This window comes from Mytilus edulis, chromosome 14 (genome assembly GCF_963676685.1).
Source record: "Mytilus edulis chromosome 14, xbMytEdul2.2, whole genome shotgun sequence".
In the NCBI taxonomy this organism is placed as follows: domain Eukaryota; kingdom Metazoa; phylum Mollusca; class Bivalvia; order Mytilida; family Mytilidae; genus Mytilus; species Mytilus edulis.
This window is the reverse complement of record NC_092357.1, coordinates 32528887-32555110: the sequence shown is the minus strand read 5'-3', so window position 1 is coordinate 32555110 and position 26224 is coordinate 32528887. Positions and strand designations below refer to the sequence as shown.

Genomic DNA, 26224 nt, shown 5'->3' with positions numbered 1-26224 from the left:
AACTTTCATATATGAGTTAGCAAAAAACGGTGTAAAGTCTTGATATTTATAAGTATGTTGGATGAAGGAACCGCATTTCATTTTAAAGTCTTGATATTTATAACGTATGTTGGTTGAAAGAACTGCATTTCATTATAATTTCTCAAACTGCTATATATAACAAATGAAATGTTTCTGACAAAGTGTCTAGTTCAAATGTTTTGAAATTTTCATATTTTATTCAAAGGATCAAAGTTACGTTTTGTCAAAATTTTATAAATATAAACAGGCAAACCAAATATTAGTCAAGATGTTGTGTATCACCTTAAATTCAGAACAGTGATTTGAGTATTGAATAAAACGTCATAAAAATGTTTAAAGTTATATTTTTGGCCTAAAGTTGCTATTTAGAGCATAGTATTTGGTCAAAATATATAGAGAGCATCATTCATCTGCATCGATATTTCAAAAACAAAATCTAAAACAGCAAATGTCGTACAAATTTTATTGACAGAATATAGAAAAACATACAAATTTGATGACATGAAAATAAATTATACAAAAAAGTTTTTTTTTTAAAAAGACGCATTGTACATAATATGAAATAAAGCAGCTCCGTGCTAAGCTGTTTATGAAAATACCGTGGAATACTGTGCTTTTATATGATTAAAGACTAGGAAAAGATCATAAATACAAATATCTGATTTTATTTTCTTGCCAACTAAATGATTCCCTCCCCCCCTGTATTACAACATATCTTTAAAAAAAAAGGTAATCAAATATACCAGGCTAAAAATTTGTGACATCAAACTTGTTTCTTTTATATAAGACTCGTCAGTAGTGCGCGATTCAAAATAGCTGGAACGCCAAATTAAACACGATTCTTGTCAGAGGATTGCCAAAAAGTCCCAAATAAAATTGAGAATGGAAATGGGGAATATGTCAAAGAGACAACAACCCGCCCAAATAAAAAACAACAGCAGAGGGTCACCAACAGGTCTTCAATGTAGCGAGAAATTCCCGCACCCGGAGGCGTCCTTCAGCTGTCCCCTAAATAGTTTACAAACATCAGGTAGCAGTTTTATGCATTGGTAGTTCTCGTCAATCAAGAACATATAAAATAGCTCCGCAGACACTCACAGCGATCTCATACTTTTGGTGCGTTACCACATGTAATTAAAACATTTTCAACCACAGTATTTTTATTAATTATAATGTAGCGCTAAATGTTCTTGCTCAGCACAGGTTAATGTTGAAATTCCGCTGTCTATAAAACTAAAACTTCCAGCAGTTGATTGACTAAATTGGTTATAAAATATCACATTAAAAACGAAACTGCAAGTAGATGGTACTTGCTGTAATGACATCTTTTCGCACACTAATTGCCTTTTGAAACTGCTTTCTGCAGGTAAAACTAGAGACATAGTAGTGGAAATCTTTTGAACACCGCCTAATCTCTCTTGTTTCTATGATTTCTGATGATAAGATATTCGTCTTTTATACATAAAATACAGAAGTGTGATAATTGGTGTTAAATTTCTTAAGTTGTTAGAATTGCCATTAAATTATACATGACATTTATTACAAGGACAGTCTTTGCTGATACATGAGGAAATATAATAGGCCTCATGAAAATCCATTACGTAACTCAAATGTCAACGATCTGTGCAAAGAACGTGTGAACGATTATATGACATTTGCGAATTTACGAGTCCTGTAGGGAAACAATGACTTTCGAGAATAATATATATATATTTGATAGTATTAAAGTAATTATTCAAAACCGTGTTTTAAAGCGTTTGTGCCAATAAAGCTTCAAATGACAATTTGTTTTCATTGCAAACAAGAAATGCATTATATTAGAATATAAAGATGTAATATGGTCGCCAATGAGACAACTCTCCACCAAAGAGACAAAAAGACAAAGAAATTAACAACCATAGGTCATCTTACGCCTTCAACAATCAGTAAAACAGGCGATACAAATAGGAAATATCAAAATATTATGAAATTTCATAATTTAATTGAAATATAGGATCAAAGTGGAGTTGTCTCTCTTTGACGCTTCTTGTCAAAACTGACATGGTAGATAACAACGTGTGTCTTAAACGAAGTTGAAAGGTAGACAACTCATCATTATAATAAGTTATTTGAAATAGAAAGTTTTATAACAAACTCCCATTTTCCTTTGCTGTTTACGTTTCTTCATTTTCTAATTCGCTCATGCTTTTTTTTTTATCAAATATATGGATTATCATCTCTACAGTATATTTGAAATAGGCTTTTTCGTCGTCCTGCCAGTGTTACATAATATACTAACACGATATCAAGAAATATCATGTTTCTATTTAGTTTGTAGCTTGTCTTGAACAATTAAATCCTCACCCTTGATATTTGCCACTGAATATATAGTAATACATATCCACCAATCACTGAGACAATTTGTCTCTAAATAACTTAGTGACTTTAGGAAGAATACATAGAAGCCGGATGCCTAAGTTGAACTTTAAAATTGAAAATTAAACAGAATACAGATTAATAACCGATTTTCAATAAATAATAGTTATTTCATGTCGGAAAAAATCGAGAATTTACATGTATGAATTTTTAGATCTGGGTTGGAATTGCGAGTATACTTACACACAAGGAGTATATAAATCTTGACTTGACTAAAGATTATTTAAAGTTGGATGTTATTAACAAGAAAGAATAATTTTGTTTGATACTAGTTTATCAGTCTACGACATAAGCAATAATGCACGGGGAGGTCAAATACGAATCTTTATTCAATTTATAATTTCAAATTATAGACCGTAAATAATGCAAAATCACAGAAACATGTTTCTAAAATTCTCAGCTAAGAACACTGTCAAATCGGTTATAAATCTAACAACGGGAGATTAAATTTAACAATCAATTTCTTTACAAAACTGATAACTGCAGTATGACAATAATTATTACGTCCTTTCAATAAAATAAAATTGAGAATGGAAATGAGGAATGTGCCGAAGAGACAACAACCCGACCATAGAAAAAAAAACAACAGCAGAAGGTCACCAACAAGTCTTCAATGTAGCGAGAAATTCCCGCACCCGGAGGCGTCCTTCAACTGGCCTCTAAACAAATATATACTAGTTCAGTGATAATGAACGCCATACTAATTTCCAAATTGTACACAAGAAACTAAAATTTATAATAATACAAGACTAACAAAGGCCAGAGGCTCCTGACTTGGGACAGGCGCAAAAATGCGGCGGGGTTAAACATGTTTGTGAGATCTCAACCCTCCCCTATACCTCTAGCCAATGTAGAAAAGTAAACGCATATTAAAATTCAGTTCAAGAGAAGTTCGAGTCTGATGTCGTTTTTTTCATGTCGGGGCCTTTAAAGTGGTTAGGATTGTCTTATTAACAGTTGAAGGCGTTTTAACTGCATACATGCATATTAGCACTAAAAGAAAAGTTTAACAGTGGACTCGATTTGGCGATAACAAATAATATTGAATATTACGGACACGTTAGTGAAATAATGAATATTACGGACACTTTCGAGGAGAATATAGACACGTTTGGGGGGAAGGACACGTTTGGGCGTGTTACACATATAAATATATCTAATCTAACTGTAATTTTTCTAAATTTTTAATCTTAGAATGTTTTTTACAGGTGAAGTTTGATGCATTCTAAAAATATTTTTTTTAAGTCCCAGTTTTCTTTTCTGTAACACTTAAGAAAGTGGTTAGGCATCGATATACAGTAAGTTGGTACTCAAAACAAATTCAACTGATCTTAGGACAGACCATATATATATGACAGCTTCGATAAACAACGCGCGTTTCGTGGGAAAAATTTGTAGACTGTAGCGGCCCCCTCTTATGGCAGTCAGTGGGCCCCTTATAAAAAGTTCAGGAATCGCCAATGATGTTTGTGCGACACATAGAAACCAATCAAAAGCTTGATGTTCTTATGCAGTTGTATTTAGTAATAAAGGCTCTACAGAAGCTGTTTTGTTATAAATTAAAAATAGAGAATGGAAACGGGGAATGTTTCAAAGAGACAGCAACCCGACCAAAGAGCAGAAAATATTCCACGGCCACGAATGTGTATGATGTAGGTTTAGATTTTAACGAGAAAAATGATTACACCAGGGTTTTCGATATCACAAACTAGTCAAAACATTTACTAAATTTTATCATCGGTATAAGGACATCATTCGTAAATATAGCTCAACATGCAGACTTCTTATACGTTCAGGTATTTCACATCCAATTTTTTATGGAAATATTCTTTATAAAGCACAAAGGTGTCAGTATTCACCTCAAAAACTAACAAAACCTTTGAATAGACTTATTAGGAAGGGATATAGTTACGATACTGTTGTCAGGTCATTAAAGATTGCATATTTTGGCGTTAATATTGATTCACTTATAGGGTCTTTGCATCGGAACTAAACACATTTATTCAAAAACCTGCAGTTGTTGGCATGACACGGGTTATGTTCTTCTCATATATGTTATGATGGTATGATACTAAACCCCTAACGGGAAGGATTGTGCCTGATGTTCATATGATGAAATCATAATCTTTCAGTCAGTTTAATTGAAGTCTGGAGCTGGCATGTCAGTTAACTGCTAGTAGTCTGTTGTTATTTATGTCTTATTGTCATTTTGTTTATTTTCTTTGGTTACATCTTCTGACATCAGACTCGGACTTCTCTTGAACTGAATTTTAATGTGCGTATTGTTATGTGACCATATCCTCAGTGTCCAATATCTTCTTGCTACAGTTCCATTAAGTTATGGGTAGCAGAAACTCTGCAGGGAACTGGTGTGAGATGATATCGAACACTCCTGGAGTACCAAAATGGGGATATACCTTTCCTATAGATTCTAAACAAGACAATGCTTAACTTTTAAGCAAACAACAATCCAAATGACTCAGTATAACAAAACCAATCAAGTCTATGTCATGAAATTAGCAATTAGGTGTCATGATTTCTATCATGTCTATTGTTCAACTCCTATTATGATGGACAATAAACATCAAAGACTAGAAGGACTTGTGGTGCCTCTGCATTGAATAAATTAAAAACAAAAATAACTCAACATTTCACATACAATCCTGTATATCACATTTTGGTACCACACGACTATAAACAGACAATGGGTGGGATGAGGTGGGATTAAAATAACTTCACTTGCAGGCTATAAACATACATTACAGTACAAACGTTGCCTATTCTGTCAAACGTTTGCCTCCTCATTGAGTGGATATTAAACAAATGAGACAGAATCACATGGACTTCCGCCTAAGTTAATTGGCCAATGAGGTTATGACCATATCCTCAGTGTCCAATATCTTCTTGCTACAGTTCCATTAAGTTATGGGTAGCAGAAACTCTACAGACTTCCTGAAGATGAAACCCAAAATCTCAAATACAGTATAATGCCTCTTCCCAAAACTCAAAATAAAACATATCTTCTTTCTTAATATTATTTATTACATAACAAGTGTTGTACAGATAACATAATTATACATTGCTCTTAGATTCACAAAATGTATGCATGGGTATTTTATAAATTTAACAATAATAACTTGTGCAATTTCAATTATTCAAATAAAACTTATCAAAATGATAGTTACGATGAAAACATTTTTAATTACCAATGCAAGTACAATGAATATGGTGCAAATACTTCATTAAACTTCCTCAATCTTAGGGCTAGATCACAATTAAGATTACTTTTACTCTTTGTTAAAAACATGAACTAAACTAGAATAGTCAGCTTGTTCTTTAAATACAGTTTCAATATTTTCAGACCCATTTGCAACTTGAGATAATCTCAATGCAATACTGCCTGCATCAACTAATGTATGAATTCTACTATAGTACTCGGCACTTGTTCTGCCAAACCAACCAATATGTTTCATTGCCTGGTCTACATTTTCAGCTGCCCCTGATAAAGCCATGGTAACTGCACAACCTGATCGAAAGCTATGGGGGGTTTCTCCTTCATAAATTCCCAACAGTGATAAGTAATAACGCAATCTCTCATACATGACAGAGTAATTGACAGCCTTATCCAACACTCTGCCTTTTTCAGAAACTATTCTGAACAAATAACCTACTGACATATCAACTGTACTGACTTGGCAAAAATTAACATAATCAAGCAGACCTTGTACAGGACAAATAGACAAGTCATCACACTTTTTAATAACAAATGTATTACTCTTTCCCTTATCACCTCGGAGTGTCTTTCCAAACGTATGTTGAAAAACCAAGCCACTATTATCATTTAATACTTTTACCTCCTGAGCAACAACTAAAGAAAGGTCACTAGCCCTATCACCTGCAAAAAATTGTAGTTTCATCCAAGCTCTATCTCTATACAGAATATACCTCTCCCGTAATGACAGACCAGGACTTTTAATTTCCCTATCAATGTATGAACACATTGCCTTAATTTTTGATAAAAATATAGGCTTAGCTTGTTTTGGCAATACATGTGCACTGGCTTGTTCTTCCCTGATTAGTTTAAGATATTCTTTTACTATGGGGGCACAAGCAGGGTTACCAGACTTAGAAAAAATGTCCCAATATCTCCCAAAGCCATTATCATCAAATATATTAACCAATTGATTAATCACCCCTTCAACTGTACCGGAAGCCAGTCGTTTTGGACAAAAACAGTCAAACTCCCCCTTTTGGCCTAAATGTTTGCAATGAACACCGTGAATAGTAGTTTTTCCAGAAAAATCCTTCCAAATTAAAAATCTTCGAATATCATCAGGTGTACAAACTGACAAATGTTTGCAATCTAAATCTTGGAGAAATTGGAGAAAAGAACCTTGAAAACTTTTCTTCCTCTTGTGACCTGATGAACAAGTTATTCGTTTATCTAACTCGTCCATTCTTCCCTCATTTTTTTCCAAATCAATGTCACTATTTATCTGCAATGACAAATATAAGGTCCATTTTTAGGTCAATGACAAAAAATTTAACAATTAAAAATTGAAAATATCTTAATAGGACTTATAACCTCAAAAGAAATACAATGCACATGCATTACCCAATAACAATATACATATTTTTCATAAATGAAAAGATTAGCAACACTGGTACATTAAAATTATACAAAAACATTCAATTCATTTTAAGTTCACTTGAAATATCCGTATTACAGATGTATTACTTCACATGAAATATAAACAAAAATAAGATCAAGAAAAAGAAACTCTGAATGCCCACAATGGCCATCTTAAACCAAATTCATCAACAACAAAGCCTTTCCTTGAAGGTGCTTTGACAACCCCTTTTTGACCCCTAGCTCCTAGAAGAATGGAGGTTGATGAACAACTAGTCAACATTGGCCACCACATAGGAACTGGATAAAGTTCAGGTACCACAACTGTGCAAGAAACTGACTGTTCCTTCAAAAAACATAGCAAAGGAAAAATCAATACATAGGGTGGATATACATACATATTAGATTCTGCCTTTAAATCTTGGGAAAACACATTAACACCAGAGGTTTCTGGTGTTAACCATGGGGTAAAATGTCTAAGTGGCCTACTGTCTACTGATTGCATTACATTCGAGTCTAAAGACATAAGATCAACAGTATGTGGACCCTATCGAGAATCAACTAAAACCCATGAAGCATTACTCAACATAGTATCAGCCGTGTTCAAAATTCTAGAAGGACCATCAGCCTTATTCAGTTCAGATGGAACAAAACTTAGATGCAAATCAACATTTTGCCCAGCGACCAACTGAAATATATCCTTCATAATACAATTCAAGGCCGGACATTTGCTCCCTTGACTATTCCAGGCTCCTATTACCGCCATGCTATCAGTTAATACATCAACCCGAGAGTCTAATAAAGATTTTCCCAAAGATTGCAATGCCTTCAAAATGGCTTCAGCCTCCTTTTCATGAATAGGTCTAGTATCATCAGCCAACCAATAATCACCCATAGTCAAATGGTTGTCACCTAAATTCACAAGTTCCCAATATCTATAACCTGAAGAGTCTGTAACCATGTCAATCTTATTATGAAATTCTGGTCTCCATTTTGAGAAGCCTTCCCATTTGTCCAAAAATTTCCAATATTCAATCTCCTCTTTAAGAGGTCCAAATACCCTAACAGGCCTACTACATTTAGTACAAACAAAAATAGCAGCATTCACCTCCCTGCAAAAAAGCTTACAGCCAGGTACAGCTAATTGCATACTAATACACTTTCCAGAAAACCTTTGTAAAGTTCTCAAGTCTACCTCCTTAGAAGACAAAATAAATTCACGCAACTCAATAAATTTTTTCCGCTTATCCTCTGGTAAAATAAATGCTTGCTTTTCCGAATCAACGAAAAAACCAAGAAATTTCTTACAAAATTCTGGAACCAATGAACACTTCTTAAGCGAAAGAGTATACCCTAACCTTGTCAAAACCTCCAGCATAACATAAACCAACCTCCTACCTTCGAACTCTTTCTCCTCACTAGACTGCAATGGGCCCCCTCGAGTTACTGAAAACCTATCATCAATATATAATGTATTCAGTACATTTAATTTTCTTAAATATGATGTTACACACATCCCTATTGACTGGTATATGAATGGGCTTGCTTTCCAACCAAAGGGCAATGTTGTGTAAGTCATGTAAAATCCCCCAAACTGAATACCAAAATATGTAAATGAATGTTGACTAAGTTTAACATGGTCATAACCTGACTTTTCATCATATGTTACCATTAATGCATCTTTCTGTACTAATCTAGGAATATCTTTCAAAGTTTCAAGATGAAATGGTAAATCTTTCACCCACAAATTTAAAAAACGTTCATCATGGCATAAACGTGGCTTGCTGGGTTCGACTGTAAGTGGCATTACTATTCTAGGGGGTTCACATTCACCAACTGCTCCCAACAGCTTAACTGAACCCATAGCAATTTTCTCGCATAATTCTTTTGAAATAAAATCAACATGTTGCTTACAAATTTTTGAATTTTGAAAATATTGATTTGGAGGGATATCCGAATCATAGAAACGACCCTTAAAATTTCCTTTAAAGTATCTGAAAAAATCTGTAGCATCAACCCCATTTATAAGCCATTTTAGTATATCTTTATCATCTGTCCCTACTAGAATATCTTTCCAGTTAGACAAATGGTGATGAATCTGACCGCTTAGAAAAAGATCAGGATCACGCAAAGGAAAAGTCCCACTATCAAAATGAACACCACATGCACCATTCAGAACTTCTTCAGCCGAAGGAACGTGTGTTGTAAGTGAAGGAGTTTCACCTCCAAGTGTTACCCATGCTGGTTCTTGGCGTACTTGTACCTTTTCGGGATTAAAACCACTTTCCATTTCCCATTCTGGAACATGAATGTTGAATGAATTTAAACTTCCCAATGTATTACTATTCTGAAGAGAAAATAAAACTCTCTCTATATCCAAGAACCAACATAAGAGCACTTTAAGGAGAAACCCCTTCACCTACAATCCACGTGGAACATGTAGAACCACTAGGGTATCAGTGACCCTTGAATTGTAAATGAAGACATTTCAAATAGAGAAAAAATAAAATAAAATAAAAAACAAAATATTTTACAATAAATTAAAATTCCCCAATTAATTGAACATACAAATATACGAAAAACATTATTTTCCCTTTGCAGCCTTCATTTTGTCACAGTCTCTTATCTGATGACTTGTACTCTCGCAAAACAGACAAGCACCTCTCTGACGTATTCCAGAATTTCCAAAATTTCCAGATTTCGGGGTCTACCCCTATAATTATTATTAAAGCCACCTGGATATGGCGGTTGCAAGTAAGGCATAGCATTGTATGGATACATACAAGGAGCCTGGTATGGCGGGTATAAATTATGCAATGGCGAATCTTCAGGTTTTGGAGTAGTATCCTTTTCAGGTTGCTTTTCCTTTAAACACTTCGACACAGCTTTTGTGATTGCATCCGCAACCTTACCACCCAGTACGGACAAACACAAAGAAGAGATATCTAATTTTAATTGATGTCGGTTTGCCTGACGTGTTAACTCTTCAAAGGTATCGGCATCATCATGATTAACCCGTCTTGCAGCTTTAGCAAGTTCCTCCAGAGTAAGTAATATGAGTGAATCACTAGGATTATCTTGCAGACAAAGTGTCCTCACCTTCTCCTTTAAGTTCTTAACAACTTCTTCTTTTGTAGTATTCTCTAAGTTAGCAATCCTGTCTTCCAAATCGTCCCTCTTCCTTTTATTTGTCCCATTGTTGTTGTTGTCACCACTACTCTGCACAATGTCACCACTCATCTGCACATTGACAGGATTAGCACTAGTAGTGGGAGTCTTAAAAACAGAAAACAAAATCGGTCTTAAAAACAGAAACAAAACCGGTATCATTATTAACACACATTACATAACACCAGTCAATGCCAGTGAATCACTATTAATATCAAAATTCTATGTAAATTACCACAGTGTTGTCAATATTTTCATTTATAAATATGAATAAACATATACTTGGATTCAACCAGTATGGATTACGTCACAGTAAGACAAGTAATTATGTATTAACCAACAAGACAATTTTATATTTTTATATGCTCGTTATGTGGTACAATTTGTTGCTCATAAGTGAAGGCCACACAAAGACCATACATGATGGCATTGTCCAATTACTTCTTAGGTTATTATCTCATTGGCATACAATTTTAGAAATTCTCTAGTGCGATCATTGATTTGTCTTCTAAGCTTATCATCCTAGTCAATGTGCAGAATTGTATATGTAAAATTCAATAGATTTAATTTTATCTGCCAGCCAAGACATTACATTCAAAGTGCAGGACTAGAAATTACTTACTTGATCTTGTGACTGGGTTAAATCTTGTCCACTAGGTTGCCCATATTCATTTGCATACAGTATCAAACAATGTGTGGCCCACCTGGCTTCTTCAACTGTATTATCTCTATTGGCAAATTGAAGTAAATCTTGTAGTTCTGCACCAGTTAAATCTAGAACCTGTTCAATAATTTAAAAAAAAAAAAAAAAAATGACAAATAAAACTCAACAGAGCTTTTGTTTTACTTCTTGTACTAGTAACCTTGCTAAATTTAAATAAAACTGGTTTATTTATAATGTATTACAAAACACTTGACTTGCATATGATTGTCTATAAATGGTTTTAAAATAGTAGCAAGATAAATCAAGTCAAACAATGAAATGATTAATAGTACTACAAACCTGTTGCCTCAGATCATCCATGGATAAATTATCCAATTTGTTGTCCTTTTGAAAACGGGCAAACTCCTTTAAGCCCTGTGGTTGTCCTCCTCTTATTCTCTTAAAAGCTGCCACTAACCGTACCCCTTTTAATGAGTGCCTCCGTTTCAAACACGTGGGTAAAACCATCTGAAAATAAATACACAACTCTACACACTAGTCTAGACATCAAATGACCTTGCGCACCTGTTGAGGGAAATCCCCTTTTGGCATTTTTTAAAAACTATCTGAAGTACCACACATAATAAACGAACATAGGCAAATGTTCTTTATCATTATAATCTTAAAGAAACAAACAACATTTTTAAAAGTGTCTATCATTTGATTATATAAATCAAATCTTATAAAATCTATGATAACACGTGTCGAGCGCACCTTTCGCCACGACGGGATTGTTGAAAATCTTTATACCTCATTAAATTTCGTGAGAAACTATGAAATGAACATATCTTATCAACCAGTTTAGAATATAAATACAATACAAATGTTAAAAAAAAAAACATTGGTCCTATAGATATAATTTATTTCGCACTCGACCTCGTGGTGTCGGTCTTTCCGGCCAATCTAAAATTTATTATATCTCCTTGGCCCTGGTTATTTTTTCAAATTATACCTTATAACCCTTGTCATTATTCTTCAATTATATCTCAAAACCTCTTGCTTTATCAAAAAATAAATATTACCATCTCCAAATAAATCAAACCATCTCCTTGGCCCTCGCCATTTTCCCAGTATCATATCTCATGGCCTCTTGCCCATTTAAAAATGTATTATGTCTATTGCTATTCTCAAATTACATGACCTCTTGTCATTCTTATATCATATGGCCTCTTGCCATTTAAAATAAAAAATATATACCTTTCCTATGAAGTATGTTGCCAACTTGGCCTGAGCAGTCAGGACACGGTCCGCTCTCTTCAGTGGATATTAAACAAATGAGACAGAATCACATGGACTTCCGCCTAAGTTAATTGGCCAATGAGGTTACGTTTACTTTTCTACATTGGCTAGAGGTATAGGGGGAGGGTTGAGATCTCACAAACATGTTTAACCCCGCCGCATTTTTGCGCCTGTCCCAAGTCAGGAGCCTCTGGCCTTTGTTAGTCTTGTATTATTTTAATTTTAGTTTCTTGTGTTCAATTTGGAAATTAGTATGGCGTTCATTATCACTGAACTAGTATATATTTGTTTAGGGGCGGGTGCGGGAATTTCTCGCTACATTGAAGACCTGTTGGTGACCTTCTGCTGTTGTTTTTTTCTATGGTCGGGTTGTTGTCTCTTTGACACATTCCCCATTTCCATTCTCAATTTTATTATGTATATTTAAATGGATTGAAATGAACTTTACAGAATTGATCCATTTTAAATAAGTTGATACATCACAAATCCGATTCATTTGATCAGCATCTTATCTTGACGGTACTCAACACAAATTTTGTAGAAGAAGTTATTAACTAAATGGCAAGTGAAATAAGCATCATTTGTTTATTTTTAACAATAAGCAATGGCTTCTGTCAAACTTCTGACGATGTCAAGAATTTGTTAACGGACTTGTTTGTAACAAACAGTTATAACAAACAAGTAAGACCAGTGTTCGATCAGACTGATGTCACTGATATGTATGTCTCAATGGAACTTGTAAGCATTCATGACATTGATGAAGTTAATGAAAAAATGGTATTTGCTGGTTTCCTAAAAGTTTCTTGGATTGATGAACTTCTAGTGTGGGATAGTGCTGCTTATAACGACATTGAATTCATCAGTGTTCTTCAGGTAAACTTTAAATATGTCTTTATTTCAATGATTTGTTATAGTACATTTGTAATTGTTGTTTTCTTTTCTACATAAGAAAATGCCTGAATCAAGTCAGGAATATGACAGCTGTTTTCAATTCGTTTGATGTTTTTTAGGTTGGATTTTTCCATTTGCGTACGGACTTTTCGTTTGGAATTTTCGTCGGAGTTCGGTAATATTTATTACTTTACTTTATATCAATGTATATAGGAATAAGTATGCAAAAGGTCATGGTTTTCTCTGACTGTTAATGACGTCTTTACACTAAATCCATTGGATGTTCGATGTGTACTGATTGAAATTTTAATCTAAGATACATGTTTTCTTTTAGTTGGTGTTGGCTTTCGAAATTTTAAATCCGACATATTCTGCATGAGCCTGTCTCAAGTCAGGAGTTTATAGTTTAGTGGTTTTCGTTGGTTCATGTCATGTAAGTGTATTCCGCAAATTGTTTTGTTTTAAGTTAGGTAGTTTGTGTTCTTGCTTGAATTGTTTGACGTTTTTCATGTCGGGGCCTTTTATAGCCGACTATACGTTATTTTTTTTCTCATTGTTGAAGGTTGTACGGTTGCCTTTAATTACGTACAAATATATTTCAATAGTTTGTTATAAAAATAAGTATGATTCAATATGTATTAACCCTTGTGTTCGGTGGGTGCGTTACATTCGTTCTTTTATGTTTTTATCGCTGATCTACAAGGTCTTTGCACATACACAAGATATTAAGGATCTGTCAGACAGTTTCTGAAGTTTTGCAATATGGCTATAAATTAGAATCATCATACATGTCAATAAATATAAGACAATATTTTTTTCCAAATATCAATATCATTCATGTATCTGAGACACAAATTACTGTTTACTGAGCATCTGAATGATTGGTTATTTGATAAATTTAAGAAATTTATAGTACATTTTGATTTACGAATACCAGGGAAAAATGTTAGGCCTTGTTATATATTTACCTTTATGCGCGTTATTTCTCACGAAATATCATGTTTACCTTTTTGTAACAAAAATCATTACATAAACATATTATACCGCTTTATAAACATAAAAAAGGGAAAATGTAGTATGATTGGCAATGTGACAAATCTTCACAAGGGACCAACTGACACAGAAAAGAAAAACTTTAGGTCACCGTACGGCCTTCAACAATGAATAAACCCCATATCACATAGTCAGCTATAAAAGGCCCCGGAATGACAAATGTAAAACAATTCAAACGAGAAATCTAACAGGCTTACTTATGTACAAAATAATTTAGCCTAAAGTCACTATTAGTTTTCGTAGTTTACTTCGCACAAAAGATAAATATTTAAATTCGAAGTCCTGGCAATCCTTGGTTAATTGTACATTTTAAACATAGATACATCGAATATTTAATTGATAATGATAATATTAAACGAGGGGGGGGTTACAATAATAGGCCATTGTAATGACTACAGATTTGGGGGACGCCCAACCCATATAAACGTTTTTTTTTAATCTATTTATTTTTAGATTTTTTAATGGACTAGTTTGGCATTTTATATAAAGGCCTGTATAGTGTTTGTTTTTTTTTCTCCAAGAATTTAACATTTTCAAGCTGAATATTAAACATTTAATTTGATATTTTTTTTTAAATTGAAATCATTCCTTTTCTTACTGGCGTGTCTGAGTAGATGGCGTAAAGGATAAAGAGATTGACTACAATATAATGTATGATTATAATCGGCCTCATTTCTTTCAGGATAATATTTGGAAACCAGACTTTGTTTTAAAGAATGGATTTCAGGACTTTAAAGAATTAGGAGGAAGTTTCTACTACATTTTAGTTGACAGTGACGGTTGGGTAACTTGGTATCCGTACCACGTGTTCGAGAATGAATGCTCCATAGATGTCACCTACTACCCTTTTGATGAACAGACTTGTCATATCCGGTTCGCATTATGGACTTATACAGATAATTTAGTTGTTATCGATGCCGTTTATCCCGACATTGACCTTAGAGGATATCGAGAGGATAGTTTATGGTCAATTATTTCAACTTCGGTTCAGACAGAGTCTGTTTATGACAGTAGCGAGATTGTATTCACAATTAATCTACGCCGTAAAGCCACGTATTACATAGTCAGCATTATTACACCTATGATATTCTTGGGAATACTTAATTCTTTAGTATTCATTATTCCTGCTGATGCTGGTGAAAAAATGTCGTATTCAGTGACTGTTTTCCTGTCTTTTGCAGTATTTTTAACACTGATTAACGACAAACTACCCGTCAATTCAGAAAATACATGTATACTGAGTATTTACATCGTCAGTCAACTTGGATACGGTGTTTTGGTTCTTATCGTTACTTCGTTACACCTAAGAATACACCACAGAGAAGAGGGACACCACATATCGAAAATATTTGTTTATGTTGTAAAATTTGAAAGAAAAATTCGTTGTTCGAAGAGGAATGTGATTTTTGATATTCAGGATAAAGAACGCGTTGATGTCGACGAAATATGTGCAACTGATGAAACTATAAAATGGCGTGATGTGTCGTCTGCTATTGACTTACTAGGTTTTTGGATTTTTTCGGGTACGAATTTTATTGTAACAGTAGTCACTTTCATCTATATGATTGGATGAGAGGTACATGATTTTAATCGATTCTCCTTAAAGTTGGCTTCATCACATACAAATTGAAACCATATCCAACTGAAAAGAACACAATGTACCTTTTATGACGCGACAGTCCGCCATCATTATTCAAGTTGTCTCAGAGAAATTTTATAGGCTCTTCAATATGTTAAATGTACTTGATTTTTTTCTTTAATCCAACCCATTTTTTACCTCTTGCATCTCTTTTCTTGGTTTTCGAATACAATTCTTTCTATACATGTTGGTCCTGACAGTTTAAACTGTGATTACTTAAATTACGTCCCTGATCAATACTAAATGTTGTTCTTTTTCTCGTTGACACCCGTTAACTCTATTGTAAAATTAGCAATATCTCGTCTACTTCTCATTAATTTTACAAATTATTTAAAAACAAGTAATGCTTTGCATCTATATTGTAATACTTGAAACATAGATCTAGCAATGTATGCGATTTTTAACAGTTTAAGTGGATTACAAATTAGGTCCCTAATCAAGTAAAAAAATAAACTTTTTGTCGATATCGGAATTTTCAAAATGGCGGCTGTGTCATTTACAGTTAAGATAAAATATGCTGTTTTCATTATATTTGAATGCCGAATGTCTAAAGATTGCGATAATTGACCATGCTTATTTTTATAGAAGCTTTTTTCGATGCAATCATATACATTTTTTTTTCAGTCCATAAATTTTTTATCATCTGTATTTAAATTAAAAAAAAAAGGCAGATATTGCTATAAAATCTAAGACAAAGATACATGCAATGACACCAGATAAGCTTGATAAATTACAAACGCGTAGATACAAGTCTTCATTACGCAATTATAAAATAAAATTGAGAATGGAAACGAGGAATGTTTCAAAGAGACAACAACCCGACCAAAGAGCAGAACATATTCCACGGTCACCAATGTGTCTTGAACAGCTGGCCCCTAAACAATAATGTGTACTAGTTCAGTGAAATTAGACGTCACACTAAACTCTGAAACATCATTAAACCAAAATGAAAAAAAAAAACAAGTCCAGAGGTTCCTGACTTGAGACATGTGCAAACATGCAGTGGGGTTAATATAAAAAAGAAGATGTGGTATGATTGCCAATGAGACAAATATCCACAAAAGACCAAAATGACACAGGCATTAACAACTATAGGTCACCGTATGGCCTTCAACAATGAGCAAAGCCCATACCGCATAGTCAGCTATAATAGGGCCCGATAAGACAATGTAAAACAATTCAAACGAGAAAACTAACGGCCTTATCTATGTAAAAAAATGAACGAAAAACAAATATGTAACACATAAACAAACGACAACCACTGAATTACAGGCTCCTGACTTGGGACAGGCACATACATAAATAATGTGGCGGGGTTAAACATGTTAGCGGGTTCCCAACCCTCCCCCTAACCTGGAACAGTGGTATATCAGTACAACATAAGAACGAACTATAAAAATCAGTTGAAAAAGGCTTAACTCATCAGATGGACAAAGATACAAGTAGACGTGGCCGGGTACTCATACATCCCGACACAAAAAGACGCAATGAACAGATCTGAGAGTACTCGCAGTTATCTGACAGCTAGTTCAAAGCCACTAACAACTAATAAAAAATCATGCATCTAAGACTAAACAATCAATCCGTACACATCCAACATCCAATGGATTTAGCGTTAAGACGTCATAAACAGCCAGATAAAAACATGACCTTGTGCAATGCCAAGTTACAGGTATCGACAGATTGTAGATCCATGAATATATATATGTATATAACATACTAGTAATATTTAGTTAGCTTTTAATTTACTGATAACAAAATCAATATTTATACCAATAAAAACAATACTCAATGATCTTACTACAGTGTTGCATAGGTAACCTTTTAGAATAAGTTTATTTAAAGGAGCGACAAGTTTGCATGGATCATTTTTAAATTTCCGGGCACGGTTAACAACATTTCCGTAAAAATGAGGATGTGCTATCCCGTTTGAAATAAACAACCAAACTTCAAAACCAAATCTTTATATCTATGGAAAAAATTAGTAAAGGTTTTAAGTAATTTATGGTAACGATATCCCTGGTTCAATAATTTACCAGTAATACATAGGTTGCGTTCGTTAAAATAAAAAACGTCACAACAGACACGGGCATAGCGAACAATTTGTGAAATATAAACACCGTAAGATGGTGCCAAAGGAACATCACCATCTAAAAATGGAAAATTAACATTAGGGAACGAAAAATCGTCTCTTTTGTCGTAAATTTTAGTGTGGAGTTTCCCGTTTAAAACCAAAATATCTAAATCCAGGAAAGGACAGTTATTACCGAATAAATTTGATTATTTAAAGTAAGTTCCTTGGGGTAAACATGTTTGTGAGATCTTAACCACCCCCTATACTACTAGGCAATGTGGAATAAACAAACACACAGCCATACGCACAGTAAAAATCGGTAAAAGTACATTCTGATGTTAGATTAGATAATAGAAGAAACTAATAAAAATGACAATATGTATTAACAAAGGACTGCTAGCAGTTTACTGACATGTCAGCTCCAGACTTCAATTCAACTGATTGAAAGATTATACAGATAATATACAGGAAACGTATGCTAACCCGTATTTTTAATACCTGTTATAATCATCCCATGTACAAAGTTGTCTCCAGAGTTGAAAAGTTACATAAGACATATTTTGCCCTGGGAAAAACATTCTATCACATCTCTAAGGAAAATTCATAACAATAATAATGAACAACTATGATTAAATATTTATATTTGCAGCTTGTTGGTGATTTAACATAATTAATTTTGATAGATATATCAATAGTAAAATGCATCGATTCTGTTTTACTTTCTGTGTGTTAAATTTGTCTTTTGATTGAAAAACAATTATGCCTGAAGTCAATGCAATTGAGTTTACACAATATTGTTTTATATACAGATTTCCAATGGCAAACTTAATATCAATCAAAATCTACGAATTAAACATCGTATAAATTATACACTTGATAATCTCCTACCTATATTTAAAAACAATGGTAGGCATCAATTATTATGTAAACTGATCAAATACCAATTAGTAAATTACATGATATTTTCAAGGAGTGTGACACCATCTCTTTCTTCGTCCCTTTCTATGAATATGCGCGTATAATTACAGCTTTTTGCCACCCCGCGTATCGATCAACCTGAAGATAAAGAAAAGAGTACATAATACGCCTATTTTTAGAATAAGAAATAAACTTCAAGAACTTTCAAAGCGGTTTGTGTTTGTACCGGCCGACAAAGCAGCCAACAATGTGGCGGTGGTATGCCGTAAATACTTTACGGACGTTTTAAGAATGAAATTTTAAATTCATCTGAATTCAAGTCCATACGCTCCACAGAAAGTTATATAGTAAACAAACATATCATAACCACATCACAGCTTAAGGCCTCCTCTGAACATTTCAAGGTCCCTTCTATGTATATGTCACCTAAACTACACAAAAAACAGCAAAATATCGTTTCAACTCGGCGACTAGTAAGTGTTCTACAACTAACCTTTCAGTGCTTTTAACTAGTTCCATTACTACTATCAAAAAACATATCATTAACTTTTGTAATAAAATATATGAAAATAGTGGAATAACTATTTTTGGATTGTAAAACATTCTTTGGATGTTTTAGATAAATAACGTGCTTTTGATGGTCCTTTTGATTCTGTTGACAGTTTTGACTTTTCAACTCTTTACACTACACTTCCACACAATCTTATAAAAAAAGTTTTCCTATTTAATTAAATGGTCGTTTGGTAAATCTGAATGCAAATATATTTGCTACAACTCATTTAAATCCCTCTTCTCTAATGAGAAAGGTAAATATGCTAGATATACTTACTGCAGGTGTGATGAGATGATTGAAACTATTAATTTTCTCCTTGATAATGTTTATTTACGTTTCGGCAACAAAGTTTATCGACAAGTTGTAGGTATTCCCGTGGGCACTAATTGCACCCCTTTAATAGCAGACTTGTTTTTGTACTTTTATGAATCACATTTATGACCAAACTCAGTAGAGACCTGTCTAAGTTGCATTTAATTGATAAATTCAACAACATGTACCGTTATCTTGATGATATTTTTCCGTTAAATAATGAAGATTTTTTTAAATATACTGCCGAAATTTACCCAAAGGAACTTACTTTAAATAAATCAAATGTAAACGGTAATAACTGTCCTTTCCTAGATTTAGATATTTCAGTTTTACACGAGAAACTCCACACTAAACTTTACGACAAAAGGGACGATTTTTCGTTCCCTATTGTTAATTTTCCTTTTTTAGATGGTTATGTTCCTTTTGCACCATCTTACGGTGTGTATATATCACAACTCGTTTGCTGTGCCTGTGTCTGTTGAGATGTTTTAGATTTTAATGAACGTAATCTATGTATTACTGGTAAATTATTTAGTCAGGGATTTCGTTACCACAAATTACTTAAAACTTTTACTAAATTCATCAATAGATTAAAAATATTTGGTTTTGAAGTTGGGTTGTACCTGTAGAAAACTTATTTCAAACGGGATAGCCCATCTTCATTTTTACGGAGATGTTGTTAACCGTGCCCAAAAATTTAGAATCCTGGTAAATTTATCGATCCTTAAAAAAAAAGGTTAATAATTCAACACTGAAACTAGATCTTTGAATATTGTTTTTATTGGTATTAATATAGATTTTGTTATCAGTAAATTAAAAGCAAACTAAATATTATTGTTGTACATTTGCTTTAGACTAGCTGTCAGTTACTGCGAGTACTCTCAGATCTGTACTTAGTGTCTTTTTGTTGTGAGGATGTACATATACCCGGCCAGGTCAACTTGTGTTTTTGTTAGATGTATTTCTATTTATATCCATCTGATGATTTAAGCCTTTTTCAGCTGATTTTTAATGTTCGTTCTTATTTTGTACCGTTACACCACTGTCCCAATTTGAGGGAGGGTTGGAATCCCGTTAAAAAAGCAGCAGTAGTATACCGCTGTTCGAAATTCAAATATCGATTGAGAGAAAAACAAATCCGGGTTACATACTAAAACTGAGGGAAACACACCAACTATAAGAGGAGAACAACGACACAACAGAAACACTAAAATGCAACACACAGAAACGAACTATAAGATAACAATAGCCATTTTCCTGACTTGGTACAGGACATTTTAAGAAAGAAAAAAATGTAGGGTTGGACATGGTTTTGGGGCTCGCCAAACCTACCGCTTTAATGACAATGTTAAATATAACACTAAAATGACAACATTACATGACATGACTACAATACAAATAAATGGAAGAACATACAGGACAGAGAAACACACAAATAAACAATGCAATAGAACATTACGACAAGCTAATAGTTATTAAAGGTACCAGGCTTCTAATTAATTACGCCAGACGCGTGTTTTGTCTACACAAAACTCACCAGTGACGCTCAGGTCAAAATAGAAAAAATAAGCCAAACAAAGATAAGAGCATTAATGACCCAAAGTTCCAAAAGGTTGTGCCAAATATGGCTAAGGTTATCTGCCTGGAATAAGAAAATCCTGGGTATTTAGAATAATTCATATTTTTGTAAACAGTCTCTTGTAAAGAGTTGTCTCATTGGCAATCATACCACATCTTCTTTTTTATATTGTATAAATATTTGACCTAGTGTAAAGATAAATTGCACAAAAAAAATGAATGAACGTATCTACCCTTTATATAACGATCTGAAGTGAAAGGGTTGTCGACCCTTGTTGTAACTGAAATAGCTCCGTATGTATAGCACCTGTACAATAATGGAAATGATTGTATCCACACTGTTAACATCTATATTTAGGCATTCGACAAGTTAACAAAAGTTAAAGAAAACTTGATTATGTTTACATCTGTATAGATGTAAGGCATTTTATATTAGGGTAGTTATACGCTTTTATACAACCACAATTGATTATTTGAACGTTAATTTATTTTTCTTACCATCCCACCCATGGCCGTGATCGTATGAACATTGGATACAACGATCTTAATGGTAAATATTAATAATACAGGTTTCGATCTCTATACCTGAAATGAAATTTCTTAAAGTGTTGGCCATTCTCTTAAGTAGTCTTTAAAATTAATGTTATTAGAATTTTTTTTTAATTGTTATTGTTAATTTTTAATCGTTAACCCCAGTGATGACTATTTGACTCAGAGTATACTGGTTTATCAAACTACAATCTACTTACACATTGATCTAAAATTCTAAACAGCAGCATACATAATAACATGCTTGATGCAAAGAGAAATCTTATGCATGGGAAAGTTTCCCCAATACAATCTAATAAAACAAATATAGTTAAGAATTTGAGTATTTAAACGATTTTAAATTCCTAATCGTCAGAATAAATCCAATTACATATATTAATATAATTTGATGATATTGTATCATGTAAAAATTTAATCGTTTCATTTTTCATTTAGATGTTCAAGATAACCATGACACATCGCTAATTAATGAAAGTAGTAAAATCAGTTTACAGTCAATTAAACAAAAAATACCATTAGCTTTTATTTACTGTCTATATACAAATGTCAAAATATGATACCCTAAACTTATATAACTGCTCTAACCAAACTAGAAATATTTACAGAGACAAGTATTTCCGGTGTGTTAATATTCCTTTGGGATGCGCACGCAAGCAATATAGTTAACTTGAACTGTTCTATTTTCTCGTTGCATATGTATCGGTTAGTCTATGAAGAGGTATGTACTATGAAATTTAGAGCCAGGGGCTTGTCCCGAGCTCTTAATTTCATGTATAGTATATACCTTTTCAAAGACTATCCAATTTAGCACATATTTACAACCCAAGTCATTTTTAATTGGACTATTGATAGCCTATTTTGGCTGACTACTTGTTTCACAAATGTTTGTTAAACGGACTTTTATGTCTTGTAAAATTAAATTTAATCACTAGTGTTGAAGTATAATAAGTGATTTCAAAAGGTCCTTGACTCAGGAATGAAAAGATGGTAGCTACTGGTGTTAGTATGTATATTGATATAAAGCGGTGTTGTACTACATGTACTTCGTTACATAGTAAGATGATAAAATAAAGTGACCAAACACAGGCATATATAATTACATTGCAGTGGAAGCTTTACATGTTTTGAAAGCATTTTTCAATTTCACAATAAAACTAAAGCTATATAGTAAATTTGAAACATATAGATATATGTACCACTTTACAGTCTAACAAGCAACCATTAACATGCAAATATCAATAAATTTAAGATTATAAGTTTTGTGTTTTTTTTTAAATTTCAAAGTAAAAACTAAAAGATTATCAGAATATATGTATATTCCCTTCAGACATTTTCACAGTATTTCAATTAAAAGAAAGTTGAACACAAAAGTCATCATCAAGTTGATTTAATTTCCCTTCACAAGTTTTCATTGTATACAAAGTAATTGCATTGGTGATAAATTACCACAATTATAAGATAGCGTATTCTGATCAAGGTATTAAGGACCATATTTGTTATTCTTTATTAAAATGGAAAAACAACTTGCAATTGTCAAAAATATTTTTGAAATTCAAAGATTTTATTAGCAGGATATTTAAAAGTCAATGTGAAAACCAATTACATTTTTTTTAATTGGGAACATAGCATTTTATTCCAAAATAGCCAGCTTTGGCAATTTCTGTTTTAACATCTTGATTACGATACTAAGAAATCTTACCCTTGTGGTCATTCATGCATAGTTACTTAGTACATAGAAAAATTAGAAGGCAATTTCAAGTATTTTGATTTGACGAGCAGTTGTACAAAGTTATATCTATATTTTGGGTTTCACTGATGAATTTTGCATATATAGTGTACATGTGTATCACACTACAGTGTTAGATTACAATAACAAAACCGCAATATACTAAAAAATAATAATATAGTGCACATGACATTGGAAAATAAAAAATTTAAAACGTAACTAACAATAAAGTGACATTGTTTAGAGTAAATAAACTTTAAAAAGACACAATTGCTAATCTAATTATGATAAATGCCATAGTATCAGTAATAACAATACTAAAACCTAGCAAAATCAAAAAAACATTTTTAAAAATGTTAGTTGAATATAAGGTCGAACGTTATGAAAATATTGGCATAACATATATGAGATATAAAAATGTATAGCGGTAAAAATATCTTAATAATGTTTTCAAATATATTTACTAAAATATTGTCAAAATAATATCACAAGTTTTGATAATCTTTCCAAAACCATTTTTATCGAAATGTTGAAAAATGTTGAAAACATCATGAACATCAAAAAATATCATAAAAAGTTCATACATGTAGGAAATTTTCGGTCAAATACCTTGAAAATATGTTTCAAAATGATTCTGGATGATATCTATATCATATTCAAATAACATTGTCAGTACTTTAAATTGATTTTCCAGCTTTTTTGATATTTCAAATCATAAGTCAAATACATATATACACAGTGATTCATTCTGGATACAAACTAGAATAAAAAAGTAGTTTTGCATATGCCAGTTCATAATCCAAAGTAACCGAAATCAGGAAGAAATACAAATTATAGCACATTTAAAATAAAACACACAACTCATCAGGATTTAGCTACTGACCAAATATGAAGTAATTGCGTTCAGAAATTAGCGGTAGAAGTCATGAACATTTTGAGTTTTCTATTTTGGTTATTTGTTAATAAACTGTGTAACACGGAATTCTCTTCTGTGTCGAATGGAAGTTTAAGTGAAATTCACAATTGTTAACTGCACCAATGAAGATGTAAATAAAGGGATTGCAATTAAAATGACTCATAACATGATATCAAATCCTGAAACGGATTTTTTCAGATTTTTTTGGTTTATACCTGTTTTCCAAATTTATTCAGGATTTTGTTTAATTTTGGTGAAACGAATTTATACAACTTATTAATTGTGGTGTAATATAATATGCTGGATTGCCCTAATTAGTTGATCCAAAATAAATTGAGACATAATTAAAAAAAAAAAGTAAAACAAATAAAAAATAGATGACTTAAAAAATTGAAAGCAACACGTTTAATAATTTCTTGCGTCCACAGCTTTTCTGGATTTACCTTCATCAGGTACGCTCAAACCCAAACATTTGAAATCCGAAGATAGATAAGTACCGAAAATCGTTGAAGGGCTATTTCATGTATATGTCAAAAATACCTAAAATAAATAGCCAAATTCATCTAAAGCCAACTAGTTCAGTTTGAAGATTGTGGTTTATTTTCAACTTATTTCAATTCAATGTAGTATTTCTATTTTAATATGTTCAGTTACAAATTTATCAACATGATCAAGTGAAATAGAAGACATATTTTTTAAATCTTTATATATTATACAAAAGACATGGAAAGATGTAGACGGACGCACACATGTAGAAAATGATGACTTCTTTTTTGCTAAACATATATACACACACACCAATGTAAACATATGTTAGTTTTCTCGTATTTGTACTTTTACAAATAAAGTCTCCTGTTATCCCACTTCCATGTTGAGCAAGCGGTAATGTAGATTTTTCTTTTTCCATACCAGTTTTCGCGGTCCTCTTTACACGTTGTAGATTTCTTTGTAAAATTAGAGAGCATGATTTAGATTTTAAAGCTTCCAGTGTTGGGAGTAAATTTCAGGATAAATCAATATAATATGTTTATTGTCGGAAAATATAAAATTTATTTGTACTCGCTGCGAAACAGCCTCGCTTTTCGTCCTGTTTCTAAAGCTCATACAAATAAATTTCATATTTTCCGACAATGTACATATATTGTATATTTACATGTGTCATGTCGGGGCCTTTTATGGCTGACTATGTAGTATGTGCTTCGCTCTTTGTTGAAAGCCGTACGGTGACCTATAGTTTTTAATTTCTGTTTCATTTGGTCTCTTATGGATAGTTGTCTCACTGGCAATCATACTGCATCTTCTTTTTTTATATATCGTTATCTGGTTTTTGATGATTTGTCGTGATTAAATCAAATTTCTAAATTTTTAGCTATCTGCTTATCTTTTTAGCCGTTGAAACAATGACAATTTTTATAAGAGTAATTTCTCAACCCTTCAATTTCAAACACACGGATCAAAACGAGAGCGAGGCAAAAATGAAATGAAACAACCGGACAACAGTCCACAAAACAGTGCACATAAAAAAATAAACAAACACTGCATACAACCTTGGATGATAAAGTATCTCAATTTTAGATATACATTAGACCACTGGTTTTCCAGTTTGAATGATTTTACCCTAGTATCTTGGACCCTTTATATCTTGTTGTTCGGTGTGAACCAAGGCTCAAACTTGAAGGCCGTACTTTGACCTATAATTATTAACTTTATACTCATTGTGACTTGGATGGAGTGTTGTCTCATTTAAACTAAAACCATAGCTTCTAATTTATATTTTGCGTTTTAATTTTATAGTTAACTGTTCGGTGTGAGCCAATGATCCATGTTGAAAACGTATTT

The 26224-nt window shown here is 32.8% G+C and overlaps 4 protein-coding genes across 4 annotated transcripts; 1 reads left to right on the top strand and 3 right to left on the bottom strand.

Moving 5' to 3' along the window:
* Window positions 1–5457: 5457 nt before the first annotated feature.
* LOC139504465 (uncharacterized) lies at window positions 5458–6894 on the bottom strand. The gene has a single exon (XM_071294565.1). It carries the CDS (start codon window positions 6891–6893, stop codon window positions 5724–5726), a length of 1170 nt encoding a protein of 389 aa, XP_071150666.1. The 5' UTR covers window position 6894; the 3' UTR covers window positions 5458–5723.
* A 719-nt stretch (window positions 6895–7613) lies between these two features.
* On the bottom strand, window positions 7614–9356 carry LOC139504127 (uncharacterized). The gene has a single exon (XM_071294188.1). It carries the CDS (start codon window positions 9354–9356, stop codon window positions 7614–7616), a length of 1743 nt encoding a protein of 580 aa, XP_071150289.1.
* Window positions 9357–9605: 249 nt separating this feature from the next.
* On the bottom strand, window positions 9606–12000 carry LOC139504126 (uncharacterized). The gene is made up of 4 exons (XM_071294187.1): window positions 11980–12000; window positions 11238–11405; window positions 10857–11015; window positions 9606–10342 (listed from the first exon to the last, which is right to left on the bottom strand). Exons 1-4 carry the CDS (start codon window positions 11998–12000, stop codon window positions 9689–9691), a joined length of 1002 nt encoding a protein of 333 aa, XP_071150288.1. The 3' UTR covers window positions 9606–9688.
* A 734-nt stretch (window positions 12001–12734) lies between these two features.
* On the top strand, window positions 12735–15701 carry LOC139504125 (acetylcholine receptor subunit alpha-like). The gene is made up of 2 exons (XM_071294186.1): window positions 12735–13049; window positions 14803–15701. Exons 1-2 carry the CDS (start codon window positions 12735–12737, stop codon window positions 15691–15693), a joined length of 1206 nt encoding a protein of 401 aa, XP_071150287.1. The 3' UTR covers window positions 15694–15701.
* The last annotated feature ends 10523 nt before the right edge of the window (window positions 15702–26224 follow it).